Source organism: Candidozyma pseudohaemuli (genome assembly GCF_003013735.1).
Source record: "Candidozyma pseudohaemuli strain B12108 chromosome Unknown scaffold00018, whole genome shotgun sequence".
NCBI lineage: Eukaryota > Fungi > Ascomycota > Pichiomycetes > Serinales > Metschnikowiaceae > Candidozyma > Candidozyma pseudohaemuli.
The window spans coordinates 24,949-50,717 of NW_020194452.1; the positions used below are offsets into that span (position 1 = coordinate 24,949).

General features: G+C 47.5%; 8 protein-coding genes and 1 non-coding gene across 9 annotated transcripts; 4 read left to right on the forward strand and 5 right to left on the reverse strand.

Annotated features, from left to right (window-relative positions):
* Positions 1-27: 27 nt before the first annotated feature.
* On the reverse strand, positions 28-2,469 carry C7M61_004782 (uncharacterized protein; the record flags this gene model as incomplete). Its single annotated transcript, XM_024860099.1, has 1 exon — positions 28-2,469. One exon carries the CDS (start codon positions 2,467-2,469, stop codon positions 28-30), a length of 2,442 nt encoding a protein of 813 aa, XP_024711656.1.
* Positions 2,470-4,244: 1,775 nt separating this feature from the next.
* Positions 4,245-5,558, reverse strand: C7M61_004783 (CRAL-TRIO domain-containing protein; the record flags this gene model as incomplete). The annotated part of the gene is made up of 1 exon (XM_024860100.1): positions 4,245-5,558. The coding sequence occupies one exon, from the start codon at positions 5,556-5,558 to the stop codon at positions 4,245-4,247; it is 1,314 nt and encodes a 437-aa protein (XP_024711657.1).
* A 722-nt stretch (positions 5,559-6,280) lies between these two features.
* Positions 6,281-6,352, forward strand: C7M61_004784. The gene has a single exon. It is a non-coding gene; the product is annotated as a tRNA-Gln (tRNA).
* Positions 6,353-6,426: 74 nt separating this feature from the next.
* Positions 6,427-9,000, reverse strand: C7M61_004785 (uncharacterized protein; the record flags this gene model as incomplete). The annotated part of the gene is made up of 1 exon (XM_024860101.1): positions 6,427-9,000. The coding sequence occupies one exon, from the start codon at positions 8,998-9,000 to the stop codon at positions 6,427-6,429; it is 2,574 nt and encodes an 857-aa protein (XP_024711658.1).
* Positions 9,001-10,020: 1,020 nt separating this feature from the next.
* C7M61_004786 (uncharacterized protein) lies at positions 10,021-10,788 on the forward strand (the record flags this gene model as incomplete). Its single annotated transcript, XM_024860102.1, has 1 exon — positions 10,021-10,788. The coding sequence occupies one exon, from the start codon at positions 10,021-10,023 to the stop codon at positions 10,786-10,788; it is 768 nt and encodes a 255-aa protein (XP_024711659.1).
* Positions 10,789-10,836: 48 nt separating this feature from the next.
* Positions 10,837-12,633, reverse strand: C7M61_004787 (uncharacterized protein; the record flags this gene model as incomplete). Its single annotated transcript, XM_024860103.1, has 1 exon — positions 10,837-12,633. One exon carries the CDS (start codon positions 12,631-12,633, stop codon positions 10,837-10,839), a length of 1,797 nt encoding a protein of 598 aa, XP_024711660.1.
* A 1,706-nt stretch (positions 12,634-14,339) lies between these two features.
* Positions 14,340-15,173, forward strand: ECI1 (dodecenoyl-CoA isomerase; the record flags this gene model as incomplete). The annotated part of the gene is made up of 1 exon (XM_024860104.1): positions 14,340-15,173. One exon carries the CDS (start codon positions 14,340-14,342, stop codon positions 15,171-15,173), a length of 834 nt encoding a protein of 277 aa, XP_024711661.1.
* A 428-nt stretch (positions 15,174-15,601) lies between these two features.
* Positions 15,602-17,836, forward strand: C7M61_004789 (uncharacterized protein; the record flags this gene model as incomplete). The annotated part of the gene is made up of 1 exon (XM_024860105.1): positions 15,602-17,836. The coding sequence occupies one exon, from the start codon at positions 15,602-15,604 to the stop codon at positions 17,834-17,836; it is 2,235 nt and encodes a 744-aa protein (XP_024711662.1).
* A 30-nt stretch (positions 17,837-17,866) lies between these two features.
* Positions 17,867-25,132, reverse strand: PRP8 (U4/U6-U5 snRNP complex subunit; the record flags this gene model as incomplete). The annotated part of the gene is made up of 2 exons (XM_024860106.1): positions 17,867-22,716; positions 22,765-25,132. The coding sequence occupies 2 exons, from the start codon at positions 25,130-25,132 to the stop codon at positions 17,867-17,869; spliced, it is 7,218 nt and encodes a 2,405-aa protein (XP_024711663.1).
* Between the last annotated feature and the right edge of the window lie 637 nt (positions 25,133-25,769).

The window sequence follows — 25,769 nt, forward strand, 5'->3', positions numbered from 1 at the left end:
ATGTCATAATATGCTAATAAATACAGATTACACCTTGACGTGAGCTGCTGCTATGGACACAGCCCAGGACAAAAGAGGGAAGTTGGTGAACAAGGCACCGGTCAAGGGAACCGATTTACAGCCTATGCTGAGCTTTGCCTTTTCGGTGGTGGGGCCGAAATCGACAAAGTCTTTGCCCTCCTTCAATGCAATGGCGATGGTTTCTTGCATCATCACAAAGTATCCCTTCATTGGTCTGGCCAACTCGTGGTCCAAGCCCTGGATATCCGAAGTAATGGTATCTCCAAGACGGAACAAAATGCAAGAGGCGATCACATCATCACCGACTTTGAGGAAAAGAAGCGATCTGTAGCCGGACTTATTGGCTGTAGATAGCATCAGCTTGATGAAGGTTTTGTCTGGTGCTGCTAATGTGGCCGTGTATCCGCCTTCAGATCTTCCTTCGGCGATTTTTTCCCAAAGATCAATGATGGTCTGACAATCCAGATCTTTTGGTTCCTTCACTTCGATGACTTCACCGTTCGAGCGCTTGAACTCTCCGTCTTGGTTTCTGTACTTGACGGCCTTGAAGAAGTCCACAGCAGACTTACCCTTGTAAGGCTTCATGTTGATGATATGCGAAGCAGGAAGGTTGATATCGTACCAACCACCAAGACGAATTGCCTGCTCAGCAGGGGTGTTGGTGATGGTAGGGTCAATCATGACACCACATCTCGAAGCAGAAGGGAGACTTTTGTTCCATTTACCCAAAGCGTGCATCACAGCTGCAGCCCTGGCAACTGGTTTGTCGGTGCTTCTACAGTAGAATGTGGATCTCATGAAAGGCCAGTGGAAACCAAGGAGGCCTATGCGCAAACAAAGAAACTTGTTCTTCGAGGCGCCTCCAAAGTTCCTATGCAAAAACTGCCCCAATTTTCCTGTTAAGGTGGCAGTGATATCGTAGGATTCGATTGTGGTGAGGAGAACAAGGGCCTCAGTAGCCATCAAGTCGGTGTGGAACTTGGCCTGTTCTCTGATGTCTTGCTCTGTTGGGCACTCCAATGGGTAGTCCGCTTTTCCAGCAGCGGCTTTCTTTGCGAGCTTTTTTCTTTTGTTCTTTGACATTGGCTGTGCTGGTTTGAAGATGGGTTCCTCATTCAAAGTGGCCTCTTCATCAAAAATGGTGGTTTCACGGTCCACCACATCCCACACGTCGTAATCCGCAAGACCAGCCTCGTACTGGGCTCTCTCCTTTTGCTTTATCTTTTCCGACTTGTACACTCTCAAGACCTTGCAATGCATGTTGTCGAGTTCACTGTTGCTGTAGGCCTCCATCATGGAGATGACAGACTCGCCCGAAACACCCTTATTTGCACTGGTATTGTAAGTAATGAGCTTTGCATAGGCGGACTTTTGGGCGTCTGTGAGGCGGGAAAGGTCGAGGGTTTCGATTTCGTAGGATGGAGGACGTCTGGATCTCAAGTAGCGGGAGCAGGATATGAGAAGAAGGCACAAGACAAATGTGTAGAAGTAGAAGACGTTCAAACTTGTGGGGACCAGGTAACCCCTGACGTGCTGACGAACAATGGAGTCGATGGCGGTGACCAAGCTCAAAATGGCCAAGACAAGCATGAAGCCGTCGTGAAGAAAGAGAAACTGGCCCACGGTATCCGAGAGTCTGTTTTTCTCGTTGACTATAGCGCCGACAGCGAGTCCGATGAGGGATCCACAGAGAGAGAAGGACTCGGTGTAGATGTATAGCATGGGCAAGGAGAATTCCTCGTCGTCGTTGCTCTGCCAGATGGTATCGTTATTGGCATTTGAGGAGATTTTGATTTCGGCCACGCTGATGATGAAGTTGACAAGGCAGGCCAACACGATCAAGTACTGGACCTTGCCCTTCTTGGAGATCTCCCAGACGTGGACTAGCACGTTGATGTTGAGCAACATGGCCACCACCGACATGATGACGATGGTGAGGCGGTCTGTGTAATCGACCTTGAGGCGGTGGAGATCCTCGTTGGAGAGGTTGAGCGGGTTTTTGATCGTTCCAGCTATGAGCACGACAATGTAGCCGATGGTGAGACCCAAGTAGACAATCACCATCACGTATTTGAACACCGACCACACCTGGAGATAAGAGCCCTTTCGGGCGATCAAGCGCTGGAAACGCTGCTGTCTCCGGAGAACCTCCATGACAATAACGATCATGGTGAATAGGACACTCATGAAGGGCACCGCAGACACCAGGCCAAACCTCTGGCTGACAATGACCTCGACAATGAAAAGCGCCGAGTTGAAGGCAAAGCAGAGCCCGCAGGCGAGCCATATGGATCTCAAAACCCGAAGAGCCGATTGTGCTATTTTTTTCGTCTTGTCCTGGGATCTTGGCGAGGAAGGGTCCTCGGCAGTCTCTGTGTGAGGCTTCTCAGTGGTATCAGGCACCAGCGACTCGGGCCGTAGCTCCTGTTCGGTGGCCTCGGAGCCCATATTGCAAAATGTGTTTTTCTAAAGCAGCAAAAAATCTACAGAAACGGCTGAGCAACGGGAACCGCCAGCCCTATAAATAAGCGGTCAGCCCTACGTTAGTCAGCTCCAGAGTATACTGCAGCGGCTCCGCATCTCCCGTGGCTGATGTGCGGCTTGCGGTTTTTGACACATTTTCCGTGTACCGCCGATACGCCATAGGGCATCGAAAAACAGATTAAGATAGCCCCTTCCAGGCCCACTAGGCCTCTTGATTTACACTCAGCCCCGAAAACGCCCCACAGCGCCTTGGACCGCGAAACACACGCGAGAGTCGGAATACCCGAAGCACCCGGACGGAACGACCCTGATTCGCATAGCCGAAGCACATTAGAGTTTCCGGGGGAACCCTCTAGATCTATGCACCCGGTGCAGCGATGTTTCTAGACTGGGGGGTGTTAGCAGCAAATAGAAACGACTTTCAGTGAAGGAGATTCAGGAATTTTCACCATTCCACCCCCCTCGAGATCTCCATTCTGTCAACCTCGCGCTAGCTTCAAACGGCTAAGGCAGCGCGGCTAAGCACACCAGGCGGAGTTCTCGAAAGGATCCAGCGAAACGCTGACGGGTCTTTGTTTTCGGTGGGTTTCGTTTTCACACTTTCTCCGTGCACGGAAAAGTCTAACTGCGGTCCAACGCATCCGCCAGCAAGGGTACGGTGCGGCTACACCGTTGAGAAGAGCAAGTGGAGGCAGTGAAAAAGCTAAAATGTGTCACAAACGGGTGTGGGAGGCACCTGAATTTTGAAATGCCTCAGCACTGCCCACACTCCGCCTGCCACGGGCTTGGGTTTTGGAGATAGGGGTTGGAAAAACGGGTGGATCTGGGGAAATACGGGTGGATCTGGGATGGAATGGTGGGGTGTATGAGGTATTTTGGGTGTCTGGTGGTATAGGCGAGTGTAGAGTCTCACGGTATAATTGCCTGAGGTCAGGTGGATTATGAGCCCTAAAGGTGGAAATCGAGGCCGAAGGTGGAATTGAGCCCGGTGTCGTAATGTTTGCATGACTACAAGTGTTACAGTGCTGAAGTCAGGGTCCTTCCAGGAGTATCAAGTATGCAAGCGGTGCAACTACGGAATCACGAATACTGAAAGAGGCATATACGGACCAGGGGTCATTATTACTAACATTGGCCTTTCTTTTTCTACTTCTATTGCTGCCAGGGGTTCCAGGGAAGCTATGGAACGAAGGCTGGTGAATCACGGATAAACTATTTGCACGATTGCTGCAATCAAAGCCACCATCCAGCCCACTATCTTGGTGTATGATATGGGTGTCGTATAGCTGCAGCTGGTTGCCGTCCGAATTATCATGAAAACTGGTCATCCAATTTCGCCGCCAACGGGCTCAGAATATTGGTATTTTTTGAATGTAAGCTCCTCAAGTACCCATACGATTTGTGGATGGAGACTGAAAGCCAGTTTTCAATTGTCTGCTGAAGAAATCTAGGTTTTCGTCACTGAGAGTTCCTGAAAAGTACCTAAGCTTCCACAAATGGTGATTCCCTGATCTAGCAAGAGCTTTCTGTCGATATCATCTTCAACATTAGATGGACATTCCATGGCAAAAAGTGAAAGAACAACGAGGCCCTTGACCATACAAAGCTGACAGAAACACAATTTCAATCATAGTCATTGACCAAAAGCTTTGGCGTCTGCTCAAAAATCGCCAAATCCCCATCCTACAACCAACGCTGAAATTGTCATAAATTGAATATATAGAGCCGCCAGCGAACATCTAAAGGGTGATCTGGAGAGCGCCGTTTCTGTCAAACTGGCCTCTGGTACGAACATACTCGTCAAGCTCGGCCATGTTCTTGGCCAACTCGACACCAAGCTGGATCTTGAGGTTCATGAACTTGGTCAGCTCCTCCTTGGTGGCAGCCTTGATCCACGCAAGCGTGGTCTCGATAAACACCTTGGAGAGCTGCTTACGGTGCTCAGCCAACTCGTCGAAACGCTCGTCCTTGGGCTTCAAGCCGGAGTTCTCGTCGGTTGGAGGGGTGTACTCGGGTCTGTAGGTGTCGTCGCCGCCTACAAAGTCTGGAATGTTCTTGCGGTCCACAAACTTCTCCAAGTCCTCCACGGAGTTGGTGAAGTGCACCTTGGAGGCCACCACAGGGTCCAACCAGCCACGGATCAACTTCCACACAGTGAAGAAGACCCATGGGGCATTGTGGATCCAAATGGCGGTCAAGGACTCGGGGTAGTTGGCCTCAAAGGCCTTGGCCAAGAACTTGACAGCAGCCAAGTCAATGTTCTTCAACGAGATACCGGTCAAGTCAAAGAGAATGTTGGCACCGTCACCGCCAAGCGACATTGGCTTAAGAGAGAGTCTGACCCACTCAAGCATAAGCACAATGAAACGCTCAAAGTCCTTGTGGGGGCACTGGCTGCCAAAGTGGTTTCTGACACGAATCACGGTGATGGGACCGCCGTTTCTGTCGACACCTCTGAGGTAGACCTTGCCCATGCCAAAGGCCTCGGAAAGCTGCTTGAGGTTCTTGTCCTGGTGGATGCCGAGGTCACCGTCGATGGTGATGCGCTCCACCTTGAACTCGGTGCTCTTCCACTCCAAGCACTTGAAGGCCATGTTGATGGTGTCCTCGACCTTGAACTTACGGGCACGGACAAAACGGAGAATGTCGTTGTCAGGCGAGTCGTTTCTAGGCGTGATCAAGAACTCCTGGTGCAAGCGGCCGAGGTTGTACTTGGCCACCTTGGGCCACACGTGCTTCTGGGCCACCTTGATGTTCTCGTCAAACTCGCCAGAGTGGAGGTCCAGCTTGCCCATCATGTGCTTGAAGTTCTTGCGGGTTCTCTCCAGCACAGGCGGACACTTGCTGACGACGGACTCGGCCTCGAGGTCAGGAAGGGTGTTGGAGGCTTTGCCCGAGACAAAAGTCTTGGGGTCAATGAGCTGCTCATAGTTGTACTCGTCCAAGTCGTAGCCAAACGTCTTGAGGCAGATTGCGTACACCTGTTTGAAGGCAATCTCGTGGTCGCCTTCGATCGACCACACACGGTCGGGCTGCACTACTGGTTTGGTCATCTTCGGGTAAATGGGTTGGTTGTTTTTAGTCTTTCTCGGAGCTGGTGGCTGCAAAATGCACCCGCACTGGTCGCGAGCACCTCGCTTATATGTACTTGGACATGGTGCCAAACAGCCCTGTATGCTCCGGGCCTGACAATAGTGAGGAGAAGCTGGGTATTAACTAAACTCGGTGCGACTGCTCGCCTGCTCCTCGTCCTCCCCGCCTCAGACAATACATCAACGCCCAGGGGCATAGGAATGCTGCCTCTGTGGGGGTGGTGTATGGAGCGGTGAGGCTGGTTTTGCACCCAAAGTGACGTTTGGTTGCCGATTAGCCATGCAGCAGGGTCTCGCCGGAGTCCGAGAAGTGGAGTTTTTCCTGTTTGGGCCGTGCTCCCTGGCGCTGCAAATGACGCCCTTGCACTATTTCGGGGTTTTTGTGTGGAGGCCTGCGCCAAGTGGGTCTTTGTCGTGGGTTGGCTTTTCGCTTTTTTTTTTTTTTTGTGTTTTTGCATCTGATATTTCGTTCCCCTCAGACCCTTTCTTATCGGCGCTAGACAATGCCGTCCTGTATGGGGGCCGTTGCTGCGAAAATCGCGGACCATAGCCCAATCCGGTGATTTTTACCAACCCTACTTGCCAACACTTTTCCCGTCAATTTGAACGCACTTTGGGTTGGCCTATTTAGGGCCTGCTTTTTGCGTGATCTATACCTTCTGCGGTCCCTTTCAGGCAGTAACGGTCCTATAGTGTAGTGGTTATCACTTTCGGTTTTGATCCGAACAACTCCGGTTCGAATCCGGATAGGACCTACTTTTTTGCCTCGTGGGGATCTACAATTGCTAATTTTTGCCGCTTGTATGTGTATTGGTATGCTAATGATGATTTACTCGACGACAATCACGTCGTCACTGTTCTTTTTGGGGGACCGCGTCTTGGGCGGCACAATGGGTGGCGTTTCGTCCTCGTCCTTGGAAAGGCTCTGGCGGCCCGACCCAGTCTCCAGAGCGGCCGAGGCAAACTCAGACGAGTCTGAAGATTGTGTTCTTTGTAGCTTTTCCTTCTTCTTAGACTTCGACGCGTTGCTGCTCTTCTCCGTCAACAATGTATTGAGCTTCTTCTTGTTTGGTGACGTAGACCGCTTCAATCCGCTCGTGGACTTTGTGGGCGTCTTGGGCGGCTCCGTCGGATCTGCCAGCACATTCTCCTTGTCCTCTTCTTTTTCGTTCTCGTGAGAAGCCTTGCTGACAGCCCTCTTCAATCGACTCTCCAAACGAGACTTGGACGATGCAACAACACTGGCCTTGGGCGTCAATTCCTCGGATCTGCTCAGCTTGGGCCCGTCCCTCAGCACGCTCTTGTTGGAATTCCTTCTCCTCAATTCCCCAAAAATCGTGTCTTTGTGCTGGAACAAGTCCTCTATGAAGTGCTGCTGAAGCGTCTCGGTAGCTGCACTATGCGAAATTCTCGAGTCCGATAAGCCGTCCTCCTCATCCTTGGGCCTTAAAAGAAGCGATCCGAACTCCTTGCAGAGACGGCCTCTCAATTTCAACCCGAGGTCCTTGTTCTTTGAGCCAATGATGTTCACGAGTCTGTTGAAGTGAGTCAAAATGGCGTCCAACGTGGCCAAATTACTCACTGGCAACTCAGAAAGAGTATTTTGTAAGCCGTTTACCCTAGGAGTATCGGTATCCTCGTCTGAGCTGCCAACAGGGTAACTCAGGTATAACGTCTTGATCAAGTCGAAGTAACTGTGGGGAATGATGGAGTCAGGCAATTCGAGGAAATAAAGCTTGAAGACATTGGTAATGATGATTGGATCCGTGGCCTTCAAGACGTTCTGAATGGCGGTCAAGTCACTAAGCTCGTTAAGCTGGAAACGCACCTTGTGCACCTTTGATAAGTGGACTGGGTGTGTCCACAAGTTTGTTCTCTCGTCGTCATCCTTGAGTTCAGGGTAGACGCTGTCAAGACAGGAAAGAATTCCTTGGACCAAGAGCGGGACGGCCTTGCGGTCCAATCTCGCCTTCACGTTGAGGTCGACACCAAAGGTCTGTTTGATGTTCGAATTGTAGTAGTTGTCGTAGAGAGTAACCTTGGGATCAAACTTGCCTGTAGCGTAGTTTTCAATAAGGAACTTGAGGTCATTGACTGGATTGATGGTCTCTTCCACAACAAACATTTCCTCGGAAACCTGCTTCATGGAGCTGACTCTGTTAGAGAACGTCGAGACAAAGTCAAACATCACCTTCTTGATGGCCTTCATACGGTCAAGCTCACACTTGTGCATGAAGGTCAAGTGGTCCATGACAATCTCTTCGAAGGAGCATCTGATCTTGTCGAGTTCCTTAGTGGTCTGGAAATACTGCAAGTCCAACGAGTCAACTTCCTTCACGAGCTTGGCGTATTGAGTCTTGTCGTTGTAGTCAATCGAGGTCACACCCATAGCCTGCTTAACATCATCAAAGTAGTCGGCAAAGTGGTTGGCACGGCTGCTCAGGGCACTGATGGGGTCATACTCTGCACTCTTGCTGCTCTTCGAAAGGTCAAATTCAGAAAGCTTGGTGATCTCAAAAACGACAGGCTTCCACTGGTAGAAGAATTGGGAAGAGTTGATGAAGTTTTTATTGGCACTCATGGAGCCAATGAGGCGGATGAAACCATTGTCGAGAAGGTCCTGGCCAAATTGCTCGGCCCTATCAATACTTCCCTTGTAGTCTTCCATGTTGTCCAAGACCCACTGGGTAATCTTGCTTCCAGTAGACACGTTGTGGTAGGTTCCCAAAATTGGCACCTTGTGTGACTTGAGCTCTATGTTGGAAAGGATACTGGACAACACAACCTTGGCATCTTTACGATCACAGATCTTGTTGTCAAAGACGTACAGCTCTTCGTCCTCTTCCTCCTCCTCAGGAACAGACAGCTCGCTGAAAGAGACATTCTGCGCCTCCTCAAGCTGCTCCTCGAGCTCCTCCTCAGAGTAGTGAGACTTGAACTCCTCAAGCATTCTGCACTTGTTGAAGTACTTCTTCTGCAACTTCTCCAAGTTGTTGCGAGCACTTCTGAAGGACTTGTACTTCTCCAGAATAGTCAGCTCGGAGTAATCCACTCTCTGTTCATGTTCGGCGCACCACTTCAGAAAAGGCTCCAACACCAACACTTTGATATTTCCAGCAATTTCCAAATGGAGCGAGCCCTGTTTGGCGAAATTCTCCGTTAACTTCTGGTATCCATTCTTGATTGTCAGCACGTAGTCGTTATCGGTGTGTCTCTTACTGGATCTCTTAACAGACACGTCCAAGCCCGTCAAGTGACTACCGTAAGAGTGTTCAGCGTCCATTCGCTTCGTGAACATTTGGATGAAGTCATTGTTCTCTCGAATCCCCTCGTAAAGTTCATTGAAAAGGGTTTCATAGCCCAGATGGTAGTCATGGGACCAAAAACGCTCGGAAAACGACATGGTACTTGAGCTACAAGAGTGTTTGTTGAACGCGGGAGGTATCGCTGGGGAATGTTTGTGTCACGTGTGTGTATAATGGCCAGACAACTATTTTTAGGGATGCTGGGGAGGGAATTCAAATAGTTTTTCAAAATCCTCTCAGGATGCTGTGAAGTTAAAGCTTATCGAAATGTGCTATCATGTTTGTTGAGGCGGGTCCAGACATGGGCTAGCTGCACTACAATTGCTTTGTTCGGCCAAGGGAGGAATGGGTGCAAAAAGTGGCTGTTAGAGAAGGTAGAAAGTCAATTTGGGGTCAATGCCATGAACGAAGGTTTAGAATGGCGTCAGGATATTTTGCTGATTGAGATTTCCACTCATTGTGGTTTTACCAATGTGAGCTATGGTGGGCTGGTATGACTGGGTACATCTAGATCATGTAAGGTAATTTTTTCTTAGAGAATCGTCTAAAGGTAAGGATGTTCAAAGGCAATTGGAACCAGTTACGTTTTATGATTGCCGTCAAAGCAACCTCTCGTAGAAAGGCTGCAAACCATTGTACTGCGAAGAAAATCACAATTGGCTAATTCTCAAAGAGGCAAATGACATTTTGGTCACGGAGCCAAATTCGGTCAAAGTGACCAGTTGCCAGTGATTCATACTCAAAATCGTCACTATGTCAATCTTTTCAATCGTATTTCTACTTTTCACCAATTTTTCATATTTATGCAATAGCCGGGGGCATCTCGACGCGAAAATGTCTGCCAGTAACGCGTTTTGCAATTTCTACAAGGAATCGCCTTCTACCGCAAAGAATTGAACAACCGCCAAAAATCAGGAACTTCAAGAAATCCATCAGAAAAACCGTAAATCTCCTCGTACACCAAAAGAGTAAAAAATAATTTCATCTTTCGGCCAACACAGCCACCAGCCTCCAGAAACCTGAAACACCGGCTCTGAAACCCCCCTGGGAGGCACGGGTGTACACCTTCTTCACGTCTTTTTCTCCCTACTCCAACCACCAGATCCTTCTTTTCCCAGATGATCCCGACAACGCCACCCAGGAAGACAGTGGCTCGTGAGCCTGTGACGCCTTCTTCAACAAGATGTCACAAGAAATCAAACGGTCTGAAACCCATGGTTTCACCATTTCTCACTCCTAGGACGTCTAGGAAGCACGCAACTGATATAATAGGACCTTCTCCGAGGCAAACGAGCATTCTTCCTACGCCACTGACAGTTGGTAGTGGTAGAAAAGGAAGAGTTCTATTCCCAGATCAAAAGTCACTGAAATCCCGTAATCTTACCGCCACTCTTCAGAAGCTTAGCGAGGATAACCAGAAAAAGCAACCAACCACACCACCCCGGCCAACGACACCGCAGGACCAGATTCTCACCGAGCCTTCTACTCCTTACAGCGCTGGATTAGGCATCTGGGGTTCTGACAATGACACGATACGCGTGGTGAACGTGGACGATCTCAAACACATTCCTCGCAAGAAGCTTCCGAATCCTTTTCTCGAATCCCATGCGCCCAAGCCAAAAAGACAGCCCACTCAGGTCGATCTAGCGACTCAGATGGAACTTGTGAACCACCGTACAGGGGAGCGCAAGGTTGAACAATTACTGGAAGAGCAGCGCAGGTTCAAGCCCCGCAAGCTCGATTTCACACTGGCTGTGAATCCAGTGAAGGTGAACTATAACATAGCCAACAAATTTGTTGGTAAGAACATGGGCAAGGCATTTACGATGGAAGATTCAAGCAAGCAGGGCTTCAGTATCTTCAGCGATGGGGATGTGTCGAATTAGTAATTTATTAATAAATTGGATGGTAATACTTTTTTTCGTATAATACATTTACAGCCAGGCCCTCGTCTCCCGGTACTTTTTGATGTTGTCCCAGGCTAACAGGTTGGCGTTTGGAAGCTTAACAACCTCAATCTGGTTGAGCACCTCAGGCAACTGCTTGTCTGGGTATGTGGCCACATATCTAATGGGCTTGCTGATTTGCGAAACTGGATCTCCATCTTGGCCACGAAGCTCAAGTGGTAACTTCCTCATGATTTCCGCATGATCCGTAGGTAGAGTGAATCTGTCGGTGATGTCTGGTTTCATCAACTCGGCGAGCTCTCTAGTTGGCTGTGGAGGCGCCAAACCACGGGACTCAGCATTAAGACGAGTTTTCTCGTATTCACTGAGCAATTCCTCCTTCCTCGTTCTTCTCTTTTCTTGCCTGTCAATGGCATAGAGCTTTTCAAAGTCTATCATGCGGAATTTGTAGAAGTTGGCCCACGTCAGCTGTGAGACTTCTCTGTAGGAGTTCGCTAGAACGTTGAAAAGAACAGTACTGTGAAGCATTTCTAGATTCTCGAAATCTTCAGCAAACTGACGCTGGCGGTTCACAACAACTTCAACGTTGTCAGGAGTGTAGAAATCATGAATCAAACCCTTGACACCACGGTCGAAGCGCTTTCGTAATGGTTTCTGGACCTTGTGTGACGGAAGATGTGTCACAGCGTTTGTTTCAGGTAAAGAGTCCTTGTTGAACATGCGAATCTTATTGATTCTGTTCACCAACGCAGCGTCTTTGTAATTTCCCGAGCCAGGGCCCCTGTAACTCTTGTAGTAGTAATATCTGGAGTTGAGAGCCTCCTGGTCATTATTCATGAAGAGCTGCAGCACCTGTTTTGTTCCCTTGCTGTCAGAGAAGTTTAGCTGCAAATCGGTAAGATGTGGCTTGTATGTGTTTATGAGAGCGGTCTGCTGCGAGTTCATCAGACCGTTGCTGACGAAGTAATTGGGAACTTTGCAGAGGGCGCCCACCAGGAACTCAGGGATGGCGCCATTTCCGGGAAGGATGTTTTCAGAAACATCAAGGGAGTTGGGATCCACACTTGCAATGTGTCGCCTTGTTCTACCCAATGGTTTCTTGGAGGCCGAGATCTGATCAACAGGTTCGGTTTCCAAGATCAGGTTTGGGTTGAAAGCGGCGTAGTTATTGCTACCCAGGATAAGCTCTCTTTCATAAGCACTGAGAGAGGTGCCGTAGACTCTCCTATAGTTACCCTCATGCTTGTAGACCTGCAACTTTGTGAGAGGAGTAAGTGTTGTGAAAGTAGCATGGTCCTTGGGAATCACGTTATCCTCATTGCCGTAGTGAGGGAACACCTGGGAGATAGTAATGGTATCGTCGTCGGTAGGTGGAATGATTGGTCTCTGACGGATAGCTGTATTTGTGACTAGCTCATCGTGGCCTACCAATACATTTTCGTTTTGAACCACAGAATGAATGAATTTGAGTGACACATAAAACAATTGACTTCTGGCCTCCAAGGGTGTAATTAAATTCTCTGCAAGAAGTAAACCATTGAGCTTTTCATCAGTTTTGTGCAAGAACTCCCCCTTCCGAATCCCGCTCTTCTTCACGATTTTGGCAATGACCTGGTATGAGCTGGGGTAGTTCCAGAGCTTGGCAAGCAGATTCACGAGAACATAGTTGTCGTTGTCGAGATTGAAGAAGTCAACTTTCCAAGGAAGCGAGGACGAGAAATCGGCTTTTTCCTGTGGTGGTTGAAATTTGACGGGTACAGTAGAGCGAGAATAACCGTGAGTGTTTTTACCACCAGTGGCACGAACCACGGAAACCGAGGACATGTTGTTTGTCTTTCTGCTGGTAGGTAAAGAATGTGAAGTAGTCGGTGAGTGCACGTGCCATGAGGCACGTGACATGAAGGGAAATGGATTGGATTCGATGAAACTACGAGTTTTTGACGGGCTGAAGAATGTTTTAGATTGGGTGGATGGACATTTGTCAGTCAGAGGAGGTCAGCGGGCTTGGTGGCTCTTTGGGGGAGAGATGTTGGCGTATGTCCATACTGCGACTGTCTACCCTACCGTACTTAGAGGAACTACTGGTGCAATTAATGGAAAGGTCGAACGTTTGATTGGGGATCCAAAATTTTATTATTTTCTCTCCCAAGCACCTCTCATTATCACACGACAACGGTTATTGCCTATCGCCGTGATTGCCGTTAACAATGGCGAAGTCTCAGCTTCTGATACACGACAGATTGCCCTTTTAGGCTCCTAGTTACTGGGGTAAGATTGCCAGGTGAAAGTGGATTTAGCGAGTTAAAGATTGCTAGTGAAGCTTTACAAGATTGTTAAGAAGGTGGATCAACTGAGGAAGAGTATTTGGGCGGTATCAGGTAAGTAACCTGGCGCAGCAACAGTACTATGGCATCGATGATTCTACCAAGTGGTTACAAATCGACCAAAACGGCACCATACTTGAAAACGGAGAGTCAAAAAGTCAAACTTCGATTTCTAGTGGATCAGGAAGTTTGAAAACCAGGATCGTCTAGTACCCCACCCCATGGTTAGAGCTGTGGCTGCGAAATACAGAAGGACCCTCTGAAAATCACATTCAGCCTCAAAATGAGAAATGAGCTCGTTTGACGGTGAATAGTGAAGCGTCAAGAAAACAGAACAAAAATCATGGATGGTGGTTTTTTCCGTCTCTTAAGTACCCAAAGCAGCTTAGCTCGTACCCCGATTCCGTCTTCCGTGGATAATGCAGTAGTGACGTTAAGCGAGCAGCACGGCACTTAGACCGGACCATTTCCACAATTGCTCCAACGGTTCCATTGTGCTCTGGACTGTTTTGCAGATGTAGATGGTTTTTCATCATCGAAGGACGCTTTTGAGGGCAATAATGAAAATTGAATATTTAGAGTCAAAATTTCAGTTCAAGTCGGTATTAGATCTACCAGTACTAGTCCCCTAGGCCATGCTGGATAAACCCTTTCCCCTTCTCCCTCATCATAAACTTCAAATCACCAATATTTACCGTAAAACTCAATCCACCAATACCAACCGCTTTCAATTCCCTGGTAACTCACCCACCTAACCCTCCGTCACCTGGCGCCTAGTTCCATTTGCGATAATGCACCGAACGCTCGGAGCTCGACCCCACATACAAGCTTTCATGGTTGAAATTCTTGAACAAAGGCCCTGAAGTACTCCACAAAAAGAACGGAGTTACCCTCGACTTTTTGATCCGCCACACCAGACCTCGTTTTCTCGATAACCACAACACACATTTTTCGCAGCCATGCACCAACAACGACAAATTCCACAAGAAAGACAAAAAGCCTATCCAGCTTGGTCAAGTAACTCTTGTAAACCCACCTCAAACAATAAAACAAGACAGAATTCCATTTTTCCTCATTATCCCGCCATTAGGAGTCCACCGGATTTTAACCGCACCCTCGGTTCCCATCCATACCCCACAGGGGAGCGCATATGAAGAATGATATATAGGTGCCCCAGAACCCACCATTTTTTCGCCCTCACCAACCATGCCAGACGAGGAATACACCGACATTTTGTACGAGGTCAAGGACAGAATCACCACCATCACCATCAATGTGGAGAAAAAACTCAACGCCTTGAACGGTCCCCAGTACCTTCAGCTCGCCAAGTACTTGGATGAGGCCGATAAGGAGGAGGACACTGTGTGTACCATCATCCAGGCCAAGGGCAAGTACTTTTCTGCCGGTGCCAACGTCAGAGACATTTCTGTCATGAACTCTGACCCTTCGGAGGTGTTCAGCCACGAGTTCTGGCTCAAGAACTTTGTCGGCAGAAACGTCTACTTGGCTGACTTGTTGCACAACCACTCCAAGGTGTTGATCTGTGCTCTCAACGGTCCTGTCATTGGTCTTTCTGCTGCCATTGTCGCCTTGTGTGACTTGGTCTACGTGAACGACGAGAACAACACCTACATGTTGACGCCGTTCTCCAACTTGGGTCTTGTCGCCGAGGGTGCCACCTCTGCCACCTTGTTCTTGAGATTGGGCTGGTCCAAGGCTTCCGAGGCCTTGTTGTTTGCCAAGCCTGTGCCAGGTACCGAGCTCAACCGTTTGGGCTTCTTCAACGGTACCTACACCGGCAAGGGCTTGACCACAGACCAGTTCAACGACGAGGTGCACAAGTTGATTGTCTCCAAGTTCGACGGCTTGTACGAGCCATCCATCTTCGCCAACAAGAAGTTGCTTAGACACAACCGTGACACACTCATCAACAGTGCCAACGCCAGAGAGTCCATTGTGGGTTTCAACAGATGGATCGAGGGCATTCCTCAGCTGAGATTTGTGCAGATTGCCAACAAGGAGATCAAGCACAAGCTCTAAGCGTCCGGCCAGTCCGGACTCAGCATTGAGCGGTAGAGACCTTTTTAGGAATATATTTATAGCCAACGCAGTGTAGGCCAGAGGAGCTGTGGTATGAGTGGAAGCCAAATCAGCAATGTACGGTGGACTCTATTGCATTCATCCACACTTTCGATGTTCATTTATCAGTTGTGGTGATTTTTCACTTTCTCCCTCACTATGTATCCTACCAAATGCAACGCTACAGTCGCGATGCTGAATAACTCCACATAACTCTACCTACTCACCAATAACCTTCAACAAAATCTTTTTCTTCATAATCCCATAGAATCCCATCAATTCCATCAATTAAAACATCCAATTCCACTTCTCCTTCGTTTCCCCCAGACCACCCCGCTCACCTACACCATCTCAGATAAGTCTATCGCGAAGTACACCCAATTCATGTTATGTCATACAACCTACCGTGTCCGAGCCTCGTGGGACTCATTCTAGTGGCATCCACGCATAACGGACCACACTTCTCCTTCTGTTATCCACAAGATTTGTTCTCTGACGAGTTCAATCGCAGAAAAAGGGCTACCTCAGACCTCGACGATGAAGATTATGTTCAAGACGAAACAGGAGATACGCCCGATGAGAGTCTTGACTTCAACCATATGAGCTCTTACTTGGGCACTAAGAAGGATATCATCACCGTTTTGGACAACCAGGAGCGGCTCAAACGAGAACAATGTGGTGATGCTCAATCGGCTTCAAGCATCCACAATGGACGAAGCTCTCTACGCCAGGTGACCTCCAATTCGAGTAAAGCATCGACACATCCACCGGAGGATACCGGTAAGATAATGGGTTTTGATCGTGAGTACCTCAGTGAGATGCTCTGTCCGCCTCGTCTGATGTGCAACAGTCGTTTTGAGGTGATGATCGAGAACGTGGTGTTTTTGGGCTTGCCGATTCATATTGGTGCTGACGGATCGTGGCGCCCAGGAAGACTGGAACGAAAACGGGACAAGGGCGACGATGAAGACGAAAACCTGTCAAAAAATGCCATGTCTATGTTCCATTTGGTCTTTGTGCTAGAACCACCTGAAATCGAACGCAACTACAGAATTGACGAGATGTTTTATTGCGTTACTTCGAAACTCTCCCTTGTGCTACGCTACGAGCAGCTGAAAAGGGACTACGTGTGGAGCCAGATCCGTCTCATTCTGAAACTAAAGGAGGAGTGGAGAACCCAGACCACGCTTCACGGTTCGCTGATGCTGGAGTACTTGGTATCAAAACTGTCTCTTTGCAAGCTTATGGCCGATTGTTATGATGCTATCTCTAGCAGCAAGATCGCTACACTTGTGGTGAACAACAAACGCAAGTCGTTCCAAATACCAGTCAAACTGGAGTTCTCGTCATTACCAGAGCCGACTGTGCCTTACATACCTGGCTCACATCTTTCTTCTACAGCCAATATGCTCTCATCCACAGGGTTGGTGAATTTGGGAGAAACAACACGATACCATACCAAAGGGCTCATGAACTTACTCCTTGATGGAAGCCTTGCTACTGGTAACTACGGCGCAGGCGAAGAAGTGAACTCACTGGACGACGAGGATGCAAACGCAACATCCTCTGAAGATATAATCTACTTTGCCATTCTTCTCCTCGACAGTCCCGAGGTGATTATCAGGGATCTCAAAGCAGAACCGCAAAGTCAACTAGCTCGCTTTATCAGGCTAGTTCGTCCGACCGAATCCTTGATCAAGCTCACAAACAAAATCAAGGCACTAAATGAGGGAAAGTCAATAAGCATCTCACAGGTCAAGTCGTTTGCATTTCAGCTAATATACTGGCGAAAAGCCCGTGTGGTGACTCCGCTCAACTCAAGAGCCATCTACATTGTGTCCCCCATGGCTCCATTCGAAAGCAATTTTAGAGATGATATCAGGGCATTCAAAGAGAACTTTGCGACCCTTCCATCGTTACCTCAATTCCTTAAACTCCTTTCAGCGAGATCGAGGAAACCCAAGCAGTTTGCTACTATCATTCCTTCACGAGACCACAAAGATCTTTATCTTCTGGCGCTTGCGTGGCTTATACGATTTGGCTATGTGACGCAATTACATACCTATATTTGGCTCAAGATTCCCAGGAAAGTGAAAATGAGAGTCGAAGAAGAGGAAGAAACAGAGAGAGGAAGAGACCCGAAGAAGAAGCGGGAACTGGATAGTGCTCAGAATCTGGCAGTGGTGGACAACAAGGTTGAGGTTGACAATGTCGTCGACAACAAGGTGGAGTCCGCTGCAGAGGAAGCATCCTCACCTTCAAAAGCTAAAGTGCTACCACAAAAAGGCTTTCCAGGGTCTTTGGATAGCGAGATAGAAAAGATTGAGAGCAAGCTTGGTATGGCAAAAATTGCGTCCAATGTGATTCTTGAGGAAGAAGACGATACCATTTTGGTTGATCCAGGACGGGCATCCAGCATTCAAAGAAGGTGGATCAACAGAGTAATTCACGAGGAGTGCAAACTTCCTCCCGACCTCACCGCCGTCTTCTACAAGCTTCTCAAGTACATGAACGGTAAAAACTCTTTGGAGCTTCTTCTACTCAAGGAGAATGTTTCCCGAGTTGAGCTCAGGAAACTTCTTCTAGCGATTGAGGATTTTATCATATCCGTCAGACACTGGTAAATATTATTACGATGCATTATTATGTACAACTCAAGAGAAGTTGTCTTCCTGAGTAGCCTCAAGTTCATTTCCTTCAATCTCGTTGAAGAGGCTGAAATGAAGAGGGCGATGTGATTCGTGATAGAATGGCAAGGGCAAATCCACCACCAAGTCAAAGACACCGTTTGGATCCCAAACGGGCCCAATAAATGCGTAGTTCCAGATTTTGTCATCAGGTACCAAAAACGTACCCACAATTCGGTCTGACATTATGAGCTGCTTCTTTTCGCTAAATGATGGACTGAAACCAGCAGGTGCGTTGGAAATCATGTCCTTATTCGAACTTCCCCAGTCATAACCACTCTTGTTGAGTCCGAAGGCGGTTAGCGTAACAGAGCCAGGTGTAAGTGCAACGGTCAAGGTAACCAAGTTTCTATTCCACACTGCCTCGTTCTTGTTATTAAAGCCTGCAATGGTTGTCACATCAACGGGACTCAACATGCCGAGGTCGTGGTTTTGCGTATGAATCCAGCCAAGTAGTTCGAGATCTTTAAGGTATTCATGCTGGTCATTCTCGATAAGCTTATTAGGAAATTGAATGGAATGAGAATTGCCAAGTTGGGGAACCATAACGATTGCTTTGACCTCCTTGATCTCCTCATTATCAGTCGGCGAGGTGCCGTAGACGAAACCACCAATCTGAGTTCTTGTGTCCGAAATCTGAACAAACTTCTTGAGAAGATTCTTTGGCATGATATAGGTGAAGCTATCATCGTCTTCGAAATCCTCCGAGGTGACATAGATGTTCTTGGTTCTCAGATGTAAATTAGAAGCAGCGATTGCTCTATTCTGCCATTCATTCTTGGAACTAAAGGCCAGTTGCTCGTAATTTGTCGTCGTGATTGTTGTGATCTCTTCACCATGGACGTTTTGACTTTTGGTCTTCAAAGCGGTAAGCTGCTGATTGGCATTTGCAGCATCTGGATCTTCCTTTGTTGAGTTTTCCACATCGGCGATCTGTTGTCTTTTGGCTGAAGGAGCCTTCACTTCCTGACCCAAAATCAAGTCCCTAACCTCAGACTGGGTCAATGATTGAACATTGACGTTATTCTTCTTGGCGAAGTCATTCAAAATCAAGTCTCTCAATTGTGTCTCGACGTCAATCCACTGCTCGTCAGACAATGTTGGCCAGATATGGTTGCTCTGAGTAACAACGCTAGCATCAGGGCGGAGAATCATATTCGTCCTCTCTGGGCTAATTCCCATTGCACGCAAAATCAATATAGTACGGGAGAAAGCGGTGTATGAAGAAATACTCTCGAGCCAGTTGTCATAAAAGTTGAACAAAACCATCTGTGGTTCGGTGGCCTTCATGACCACATCAGACAACTTGTCAATCTTGAGAGCTGCTGCGAATGGAAGATGGAGTTCTGAAGACCTGATGCTAATGTTTGGATGATCTAACATGTGGACCTCAAGGGGATCGAGCATTCCCTTTCTTGTTGCAATCAACTGCTTTGGCTGCTCTTCACGGGGCAAAGATCTGACCAAAGCGGCAACCTCCTCTGCTGTCTTCCATTTTGCCAATTGTCCAAGACGTTTTTGACCTGCCCACACAGATACATGAATGATCTTGAGGAACAACTGTCCAGTTTTTGGGTTGAGAATGAAGACAGCACCATTCACAGGCTTGGTAGTGAGGTTGCCCTCGGTTGTTCTGTGAACTGTGACTCGGTAAACATTCGTATCATCAATGAAAAGCTGTGTCTCATTGTTGAACAATTCAGCGTAGTTCGATGAGTTCAACAAGGCAACCTGAGGTTGAGACTGGTACAACTGAAGTCCTTTTCTGACACGCTCACGGAGAACATAGAGGGCTGGGTTTGCTTTCATGATCTCCTTCATGGCATTCTGCATCAATGGCTTGAGACCGCTGAACCAGTTACCGTAAATGTCATAAACGTTGTAGGCAAGATCCACTCCAACCATGGCTCCAGTTGGTGAGGGGTAAGAGCTTGTACTGTCTGTTGTGTAGTCCAAAAACTTTGCTCTAGTGTATCTGGAGATGTCGTGAGAATCGTAGTCACCATATCTCAACTGAACATCAACCCAATACTTTGTTGCTGTGGCACTATCGAAAGAGTCAGCCTTATCGTGCAAAAGAGAGGGCCTGGAAACATTCCACTTGTAGGTACTGGTCAAGACAATGTCAGCGCTCGAGGAATTCATCTTGTACGACTTTCTGGGGTGAACAGCCTGCTTTTCAACAGAATCCACATGCAAGACTTCAAGCTCCTTGTCTAAGACCTGACAAATATCTTGAACCAAACTTTCATGAATCTTCTGCCATAAATGAGCTCTGAAAATCTGAATGAGCGAGATCTTCAAAGTTGGAATCTTACCATGAAGGAAAATACCCGTCAAGTCAAGTTGAACCAAAAAACCAACATACACGTTAGCTCTGTTGATGGTAGGCGACCACCAAAGAGTAAAACGACGGTTGGGAATCTGACTCAAACCAGAGCGCTGAGCATTTGTCAACTTTTTGAACTTCAAAGAATCTTCAAAACCGGAGGCCTTCTCCCAGAACAAGCCTTCCCACGAGTCGAAACCTGTTCCCTTGAAAAGGGTGTGCTCAAGAATGGTATCAATGCCACCGAGAGCTTGTATCACATCAGTTCTGTAAGCTGCAAGGTTCCACAATTTACCATCATGATGACTATTCGTCCACCAAAATGGGTTGCCACGGCTCAAAGCAAAAGACTTGAATTCTCTTCTTGCTCTGTGACCCTTATCGTAAGCGAGAGTTTGACGATCTTTCTGGAAGAGTGTACTGATTCTCGGTAAACCACGGTCCCAGCTTGACTCCATGTCTTCAAATGTGATACGACGATTTTGTTCGACAGCTTCCTGCCTTTTGATTGCATATTCTGCCCAAACTCTCTGGGAGTCCAAGAATTCGTTCTCCCAAGTTGTCATGTACCTGAAAATCGTGGGTATCATTCTCTCCTCCTGATGGTTCATACCAGCACGGAAATGTGTAATTCCCGTATCAGTCTGCTTAGACCACTTGAGGTCAGATGCTGGAATCAAAATATGCGAGGCACTCAACATTCCAAGACCACCCAATTCTTTAGGAGTATAGAAAACGGCAGGGGGAAATCTCGACGGCATCTTCGAGTTCAAACCCATCTTGACTCTGTTCTGAATCTTGGTCTCGCACTTCACGAGGACGTCTAGTAAGGATTCCGTTGCCACGGTTGCCTCACGGAAGTATGCAAAAAGTGAGATCAATGCTGTGTTCCATTTTGCTCCCACCTTCGTAAAAGTAGCTGAACCCGAGGACATCAAAATCTGTCTGATCCTGTTCTGGAAGCGTTCAACTTCTTTTTGAGAAACCTTGAGGAAAGCTTTAGCGGTACGCTCTTTGTTCGTTTGATTAACAAGGTCCCAGACACCTTCCTGAGATGACAGATCCTCCGTCATCCGACTCTTTGGCAAGATACGCACTTCGAAACCACACATCGTGAAAAGCAAGTTTGGATTCTCAGGAGAGTAAACAGATGCAAAGGAATCCTTCCACTCCAATGTCGTGATCGAGGTTGGAATTCTGCTCGACACCTCCCAGAATACGGCCTTTCCTAGATTCACGTCTGGGCGCATGAGACGCATCCTCGAGTCTTTAGGCCAACATTTATGGGTATTGTAGCCAATGAGGTTGCTAGTGTTTGGATCGGGATTATCTAAAAGGAAATCCGAAACCAAAGCATCAGCATCTTCTCTTTCGAACCGGAAAAATATGTGGATTTTGTCCATGTATCTGCAGTAAAGTCTGATAGGGTTCGCTTTCTCGGTCTCGGAGTCCTTGAAGTTAAGGAAGCTATTAGGCAGTTGCACAGGTCCAGCGATATCCGTCGCCCTATCCAATCCAAGAATCAAAAGATCAATGGCCAAGCAATAGTATTGGAAAATGAAGGATGAAAAGTGTAAACCCCTGATTAAACCATATTGATTGACATGATTCATATCTTTGTATGACAAGGAAATGTTATTCTTGGATGTGATGTAGTCCGCGATGTTGGGATCCACAATGAGTCGAATTAGTCTGTTGAGAAGAGTAAAGTCAATCTTCTCGGCAACCTTATTCAAAGATGTCTCCAAGATCACATTGCTTTCACCGTGCGAGGTGTCCCAAACATCCTCGAGGTTGTTCAAGCCTTGACACCATTTGTAAACGAGCAAGGGTGGAATTTCATCGTCAGAGGGCTTCACCCAGTTGGGGAAAAGCATTCTCTTATCCGCCTCATACCACAAGTATTGATCAAGGTATGCGTCTGTGATCTTTTCCAATGGATCGATAGTATAGACTGGAGACAAATGATCGTAATGGTCTACCAATTCGAGACCAACTTCCTTGAAAATTCTTTGTGTCAAGAGATACTTTTTGATTCTGGCCAAACACTCATTGGGGTTATCGTAAGCCTGCTCAATGAGAGCAAGCTCTTCACGTTGAGCTGAGTTCAACCTAGCATTCGCATTGAAATTTTCTTTGAGATTCTCCAAGGCGAGAACCAACAATTTGGTATCATGCTTGTATGATATAGGAGGGAATGGGATAGGGTTGAACTTTCTACTCTCGAGCCACTGAACCATGGTTTGAAAGATGATCACAGCTTGATCCGGTGTGACGTATGGACCGTCCTTAGAAAAGTCACTTTGTCTTGTCTGTTCGTCCTTGATCCAAAGTCTTGTGAGACGGCCGAGATTCTTTTTCACCATGGACTTTTCCACCGTGGCACCACGTGTAATACGATCACGGTTATAGTGAGCAATCGATATCCATCCATCTGCCTTGGCCTTGATGTAATGTTCAATAATCTTTTCGATCGGCTCTGGCAAGCCTGGAACTTTCCAAGGGATATTAGCTTTCCAACACCTCCATGCTTCACTCAAATGCTGCAAAATCAAGGCCGACTTGTTTTGTTTCAAACCTTCAGGAATCATATCCAAAATATCATGCATGACTTGAGCTCTTAATTCCAAATCATAGTAAGAGTCAATTCTTTGTTTGGTGACGGTCTTGACGACATCATTGCTGCGTCTACCTTCAAATTGACGTGCAAGCAAATTACCAAGCCATCTTTCGAGCATAGGAATTGTTCCTCTGATGAAGGATAGCCAGACCCTCCAAGCAGGTTGCCAAAAACCACAACCCGGCCCCTTTCCAATAGAATTGTTGAAATTGGAGTAGACGACATGTTTGAGGTCTTTGCAGGCCCTAATCTGGTGCATCACCTTGTACTTGTAACGGTAGATACCGGTAAGTTGCCCGATATGATTCAAGGTGTAATAGATACCATCAGCCAACTGGTAAGCGTCAACTTGACCCAAGCGAAATTGTACATGCGAATCCACAAGAATCTTGACGATTCTGAGAAGTTCCCTGATGAGGTGAAAGGCATGCCCGAATCTTGACTTCTTTCTCTCTTTTGTTGTCAAAGTCTTCGTGGGTTTGAGGTTGAAGTTGTAATCAAGATGAAGGTACGTAAGACCACGTTTGTGAAGTAGCAAGTTGAGCATATTGTGACCTTGCCTGCAAAGTTGAAGACCAGCTTCTACCCAATCAATCGATGTTTGTTGAAAGTACTTTGTTTCCTTCAAGCTTTTGAGAAGACTAACCTTTCTTTGGTTTGCCTTTCCAGTTTTCAGGCCAGGAGGGTTTTTGAGCTCGTTGTGAACGTAACCCTTCAAGAGCTTCTGATACGAGACTCGGGTCTTGACTGGAACATCGCGAGGGGGCCTTTCTCTGTACCACGACTTCACGAGAGCAACATCTTGAGCTCTGACAGTGGAAGTCGAACGACGATTGAAGGGGAAGGGAGCCCACCAGAGTTGAAGCGCATCAGCTGTATGTTCTGGCTCAAGAGGCAAATTGACATCAATGCCGTCTTCCTCTGTGGTCGACATGAATGGAGCAAAACCATCGGGCAACTGAATTTCATCGAGACCAAAATCGAGAAAGCTCTCTTCTGCCTTCTTCACTGAGAACTTATGCGGCTCAATTGGGTTGTAGTCTTGGGAAAAGAAAAAGGCTGGTCCGTCTTTATCATAATCGTCCTGTGGAACTGTGCGGATATTGTCGTGGTACCAAGGTACCTCCACATCTTTGACGAAGGAGTTGTAAAGGTAAGGATACGCAACCTTGTATTCGGTCTTGATGGGTACTCTGAAGATGATTCTGTCGATTGCGTTGAACTCGGTATAGTCTTCGAGCTCCTTGTTGTTGATCTTGTCCTTGAACAATGGCTCAAACTTGGGTCCTCCGGGAACGACAACGTTCAAGCTCTTGGCTGTGAAGAATGCTTCCTTGTTAAAAAGATAGTAATAGTTGGGATCGGTGACATGCGGTAAAAGAGGGATCGAGAGTCGGTATAGCTTCGCCATGGTGGCAATATCGAGGTTCCAATGCTTGTAGGATTCACCATTAATTGATCCGCCCTCAGATGCTTCGATAAAAGGTTTCTCATCGTAGAGGAGCTCGGCAATTGCTGCGTAGTCTGGGCTCTCGTCTGTGTCGAGCTGAATGGGGTCTGGAAGGGTCACTTCGTCCAAGTTCTCCGACCAATCTATAGGCGGCTCATCGTCGTCAAATGGTGGAAACCGCATTCTTTTGAAACGTCTTCTGTCTCGTTTTTCTCGTCTCATCATGGTCCATGCCGTGGCCCATTGGGCTGTGTAAACGGGCTCAATGACTCGTGGAACTTCATCCACAAACGTGATGGCACCAGTGATATGGTAGAGTACAGAAACTTCTTTTTCTTGTTCCCACGGCTGAGGCATGTTTTCTAGAAGCTTGAGGATGGCGTGAGGCATGTACTTGAGAGAACCAAGGTGTGATCTCTTGTCTGATGCAACCTTCTTCGATGAGAGATCGCCATGGTCTAGCATGATCTTTCGTAGATGCTCTGGTGGCATCCTGGCCTTCTGTGGTTTGACTATGCCTGCCTTCTTCTGGGTCGATGTGGTGTCTCTGAATCGGAGTTTCTGATGCTGGAGCCAGTCCCTTTTCCGGGCCTCTAACTGCTCCTTTGGCGAAGTAGCCAGTGACGTCTTTTGCATCTTACGAGGACGCTCTTCTCCTGCTGGAGGAGGTGGCATCCTGGCAGATGGAGGTGGAGGAGGTCTGGCTATAGGCCTCGAGGAGCCATTTCTATGCACTGCAGGTGGCGGAGGAGGAGGCGGGGCTCTAGTATTAGTGCCTTTTCGACTGCCACTGCCTCCAGGAGGAGGTGGAGGTGGAGGGGCTTTGGGTGGCATGGAGTTGTAGTTTGATAAGCCGGATTATCAACACTATGAGATGCTCATCATAGGTGGTGCACGGGTGTGGACGGAGTAGGATGGGGATTCGGTAAGGTGTCACTAGAATGAGTGTAATGGTTAGTGAAGGGGTTTCATGGTTTCATCTATATGAAGTTCAGCTATTGGCTGGTTTTAGTTGCAGAGGTTTGTGAAGTGTCTAGTACATAGAAAGAGTGCAGATGAGACACTGTGAGACGTAGAGTTCAAGATGGTATTTTGCAAGGCAGGGTACCTATATGTGAAGCATCCAATTGAATTTAAAAGAGAAAAATTCAAGAAATCAAATCTTGTGATACTGGTGTGGAGTGGGCTCTATTCTCCTGCAAGACGATGGCTCTCCTTGTCTAATATACTGCAACCTTAACAAGCAAACCACGGCAGGTCTCATTCACAACTTCCAATTAACTCATCAATATCCTTTTTTTTTTTACTATTTGTCATTTTATCACTCTGTCACTTGACCACTTTTTATCATTCTTGCACTATCATTCATCCACATGTACCATGTCTCACTCTTCATTGAGCCCCAGATTTCGCAGCCAAAGGACAAACCCTACTAACTCCCCAGATTACCCCACCGGAACCTTAAAAACAA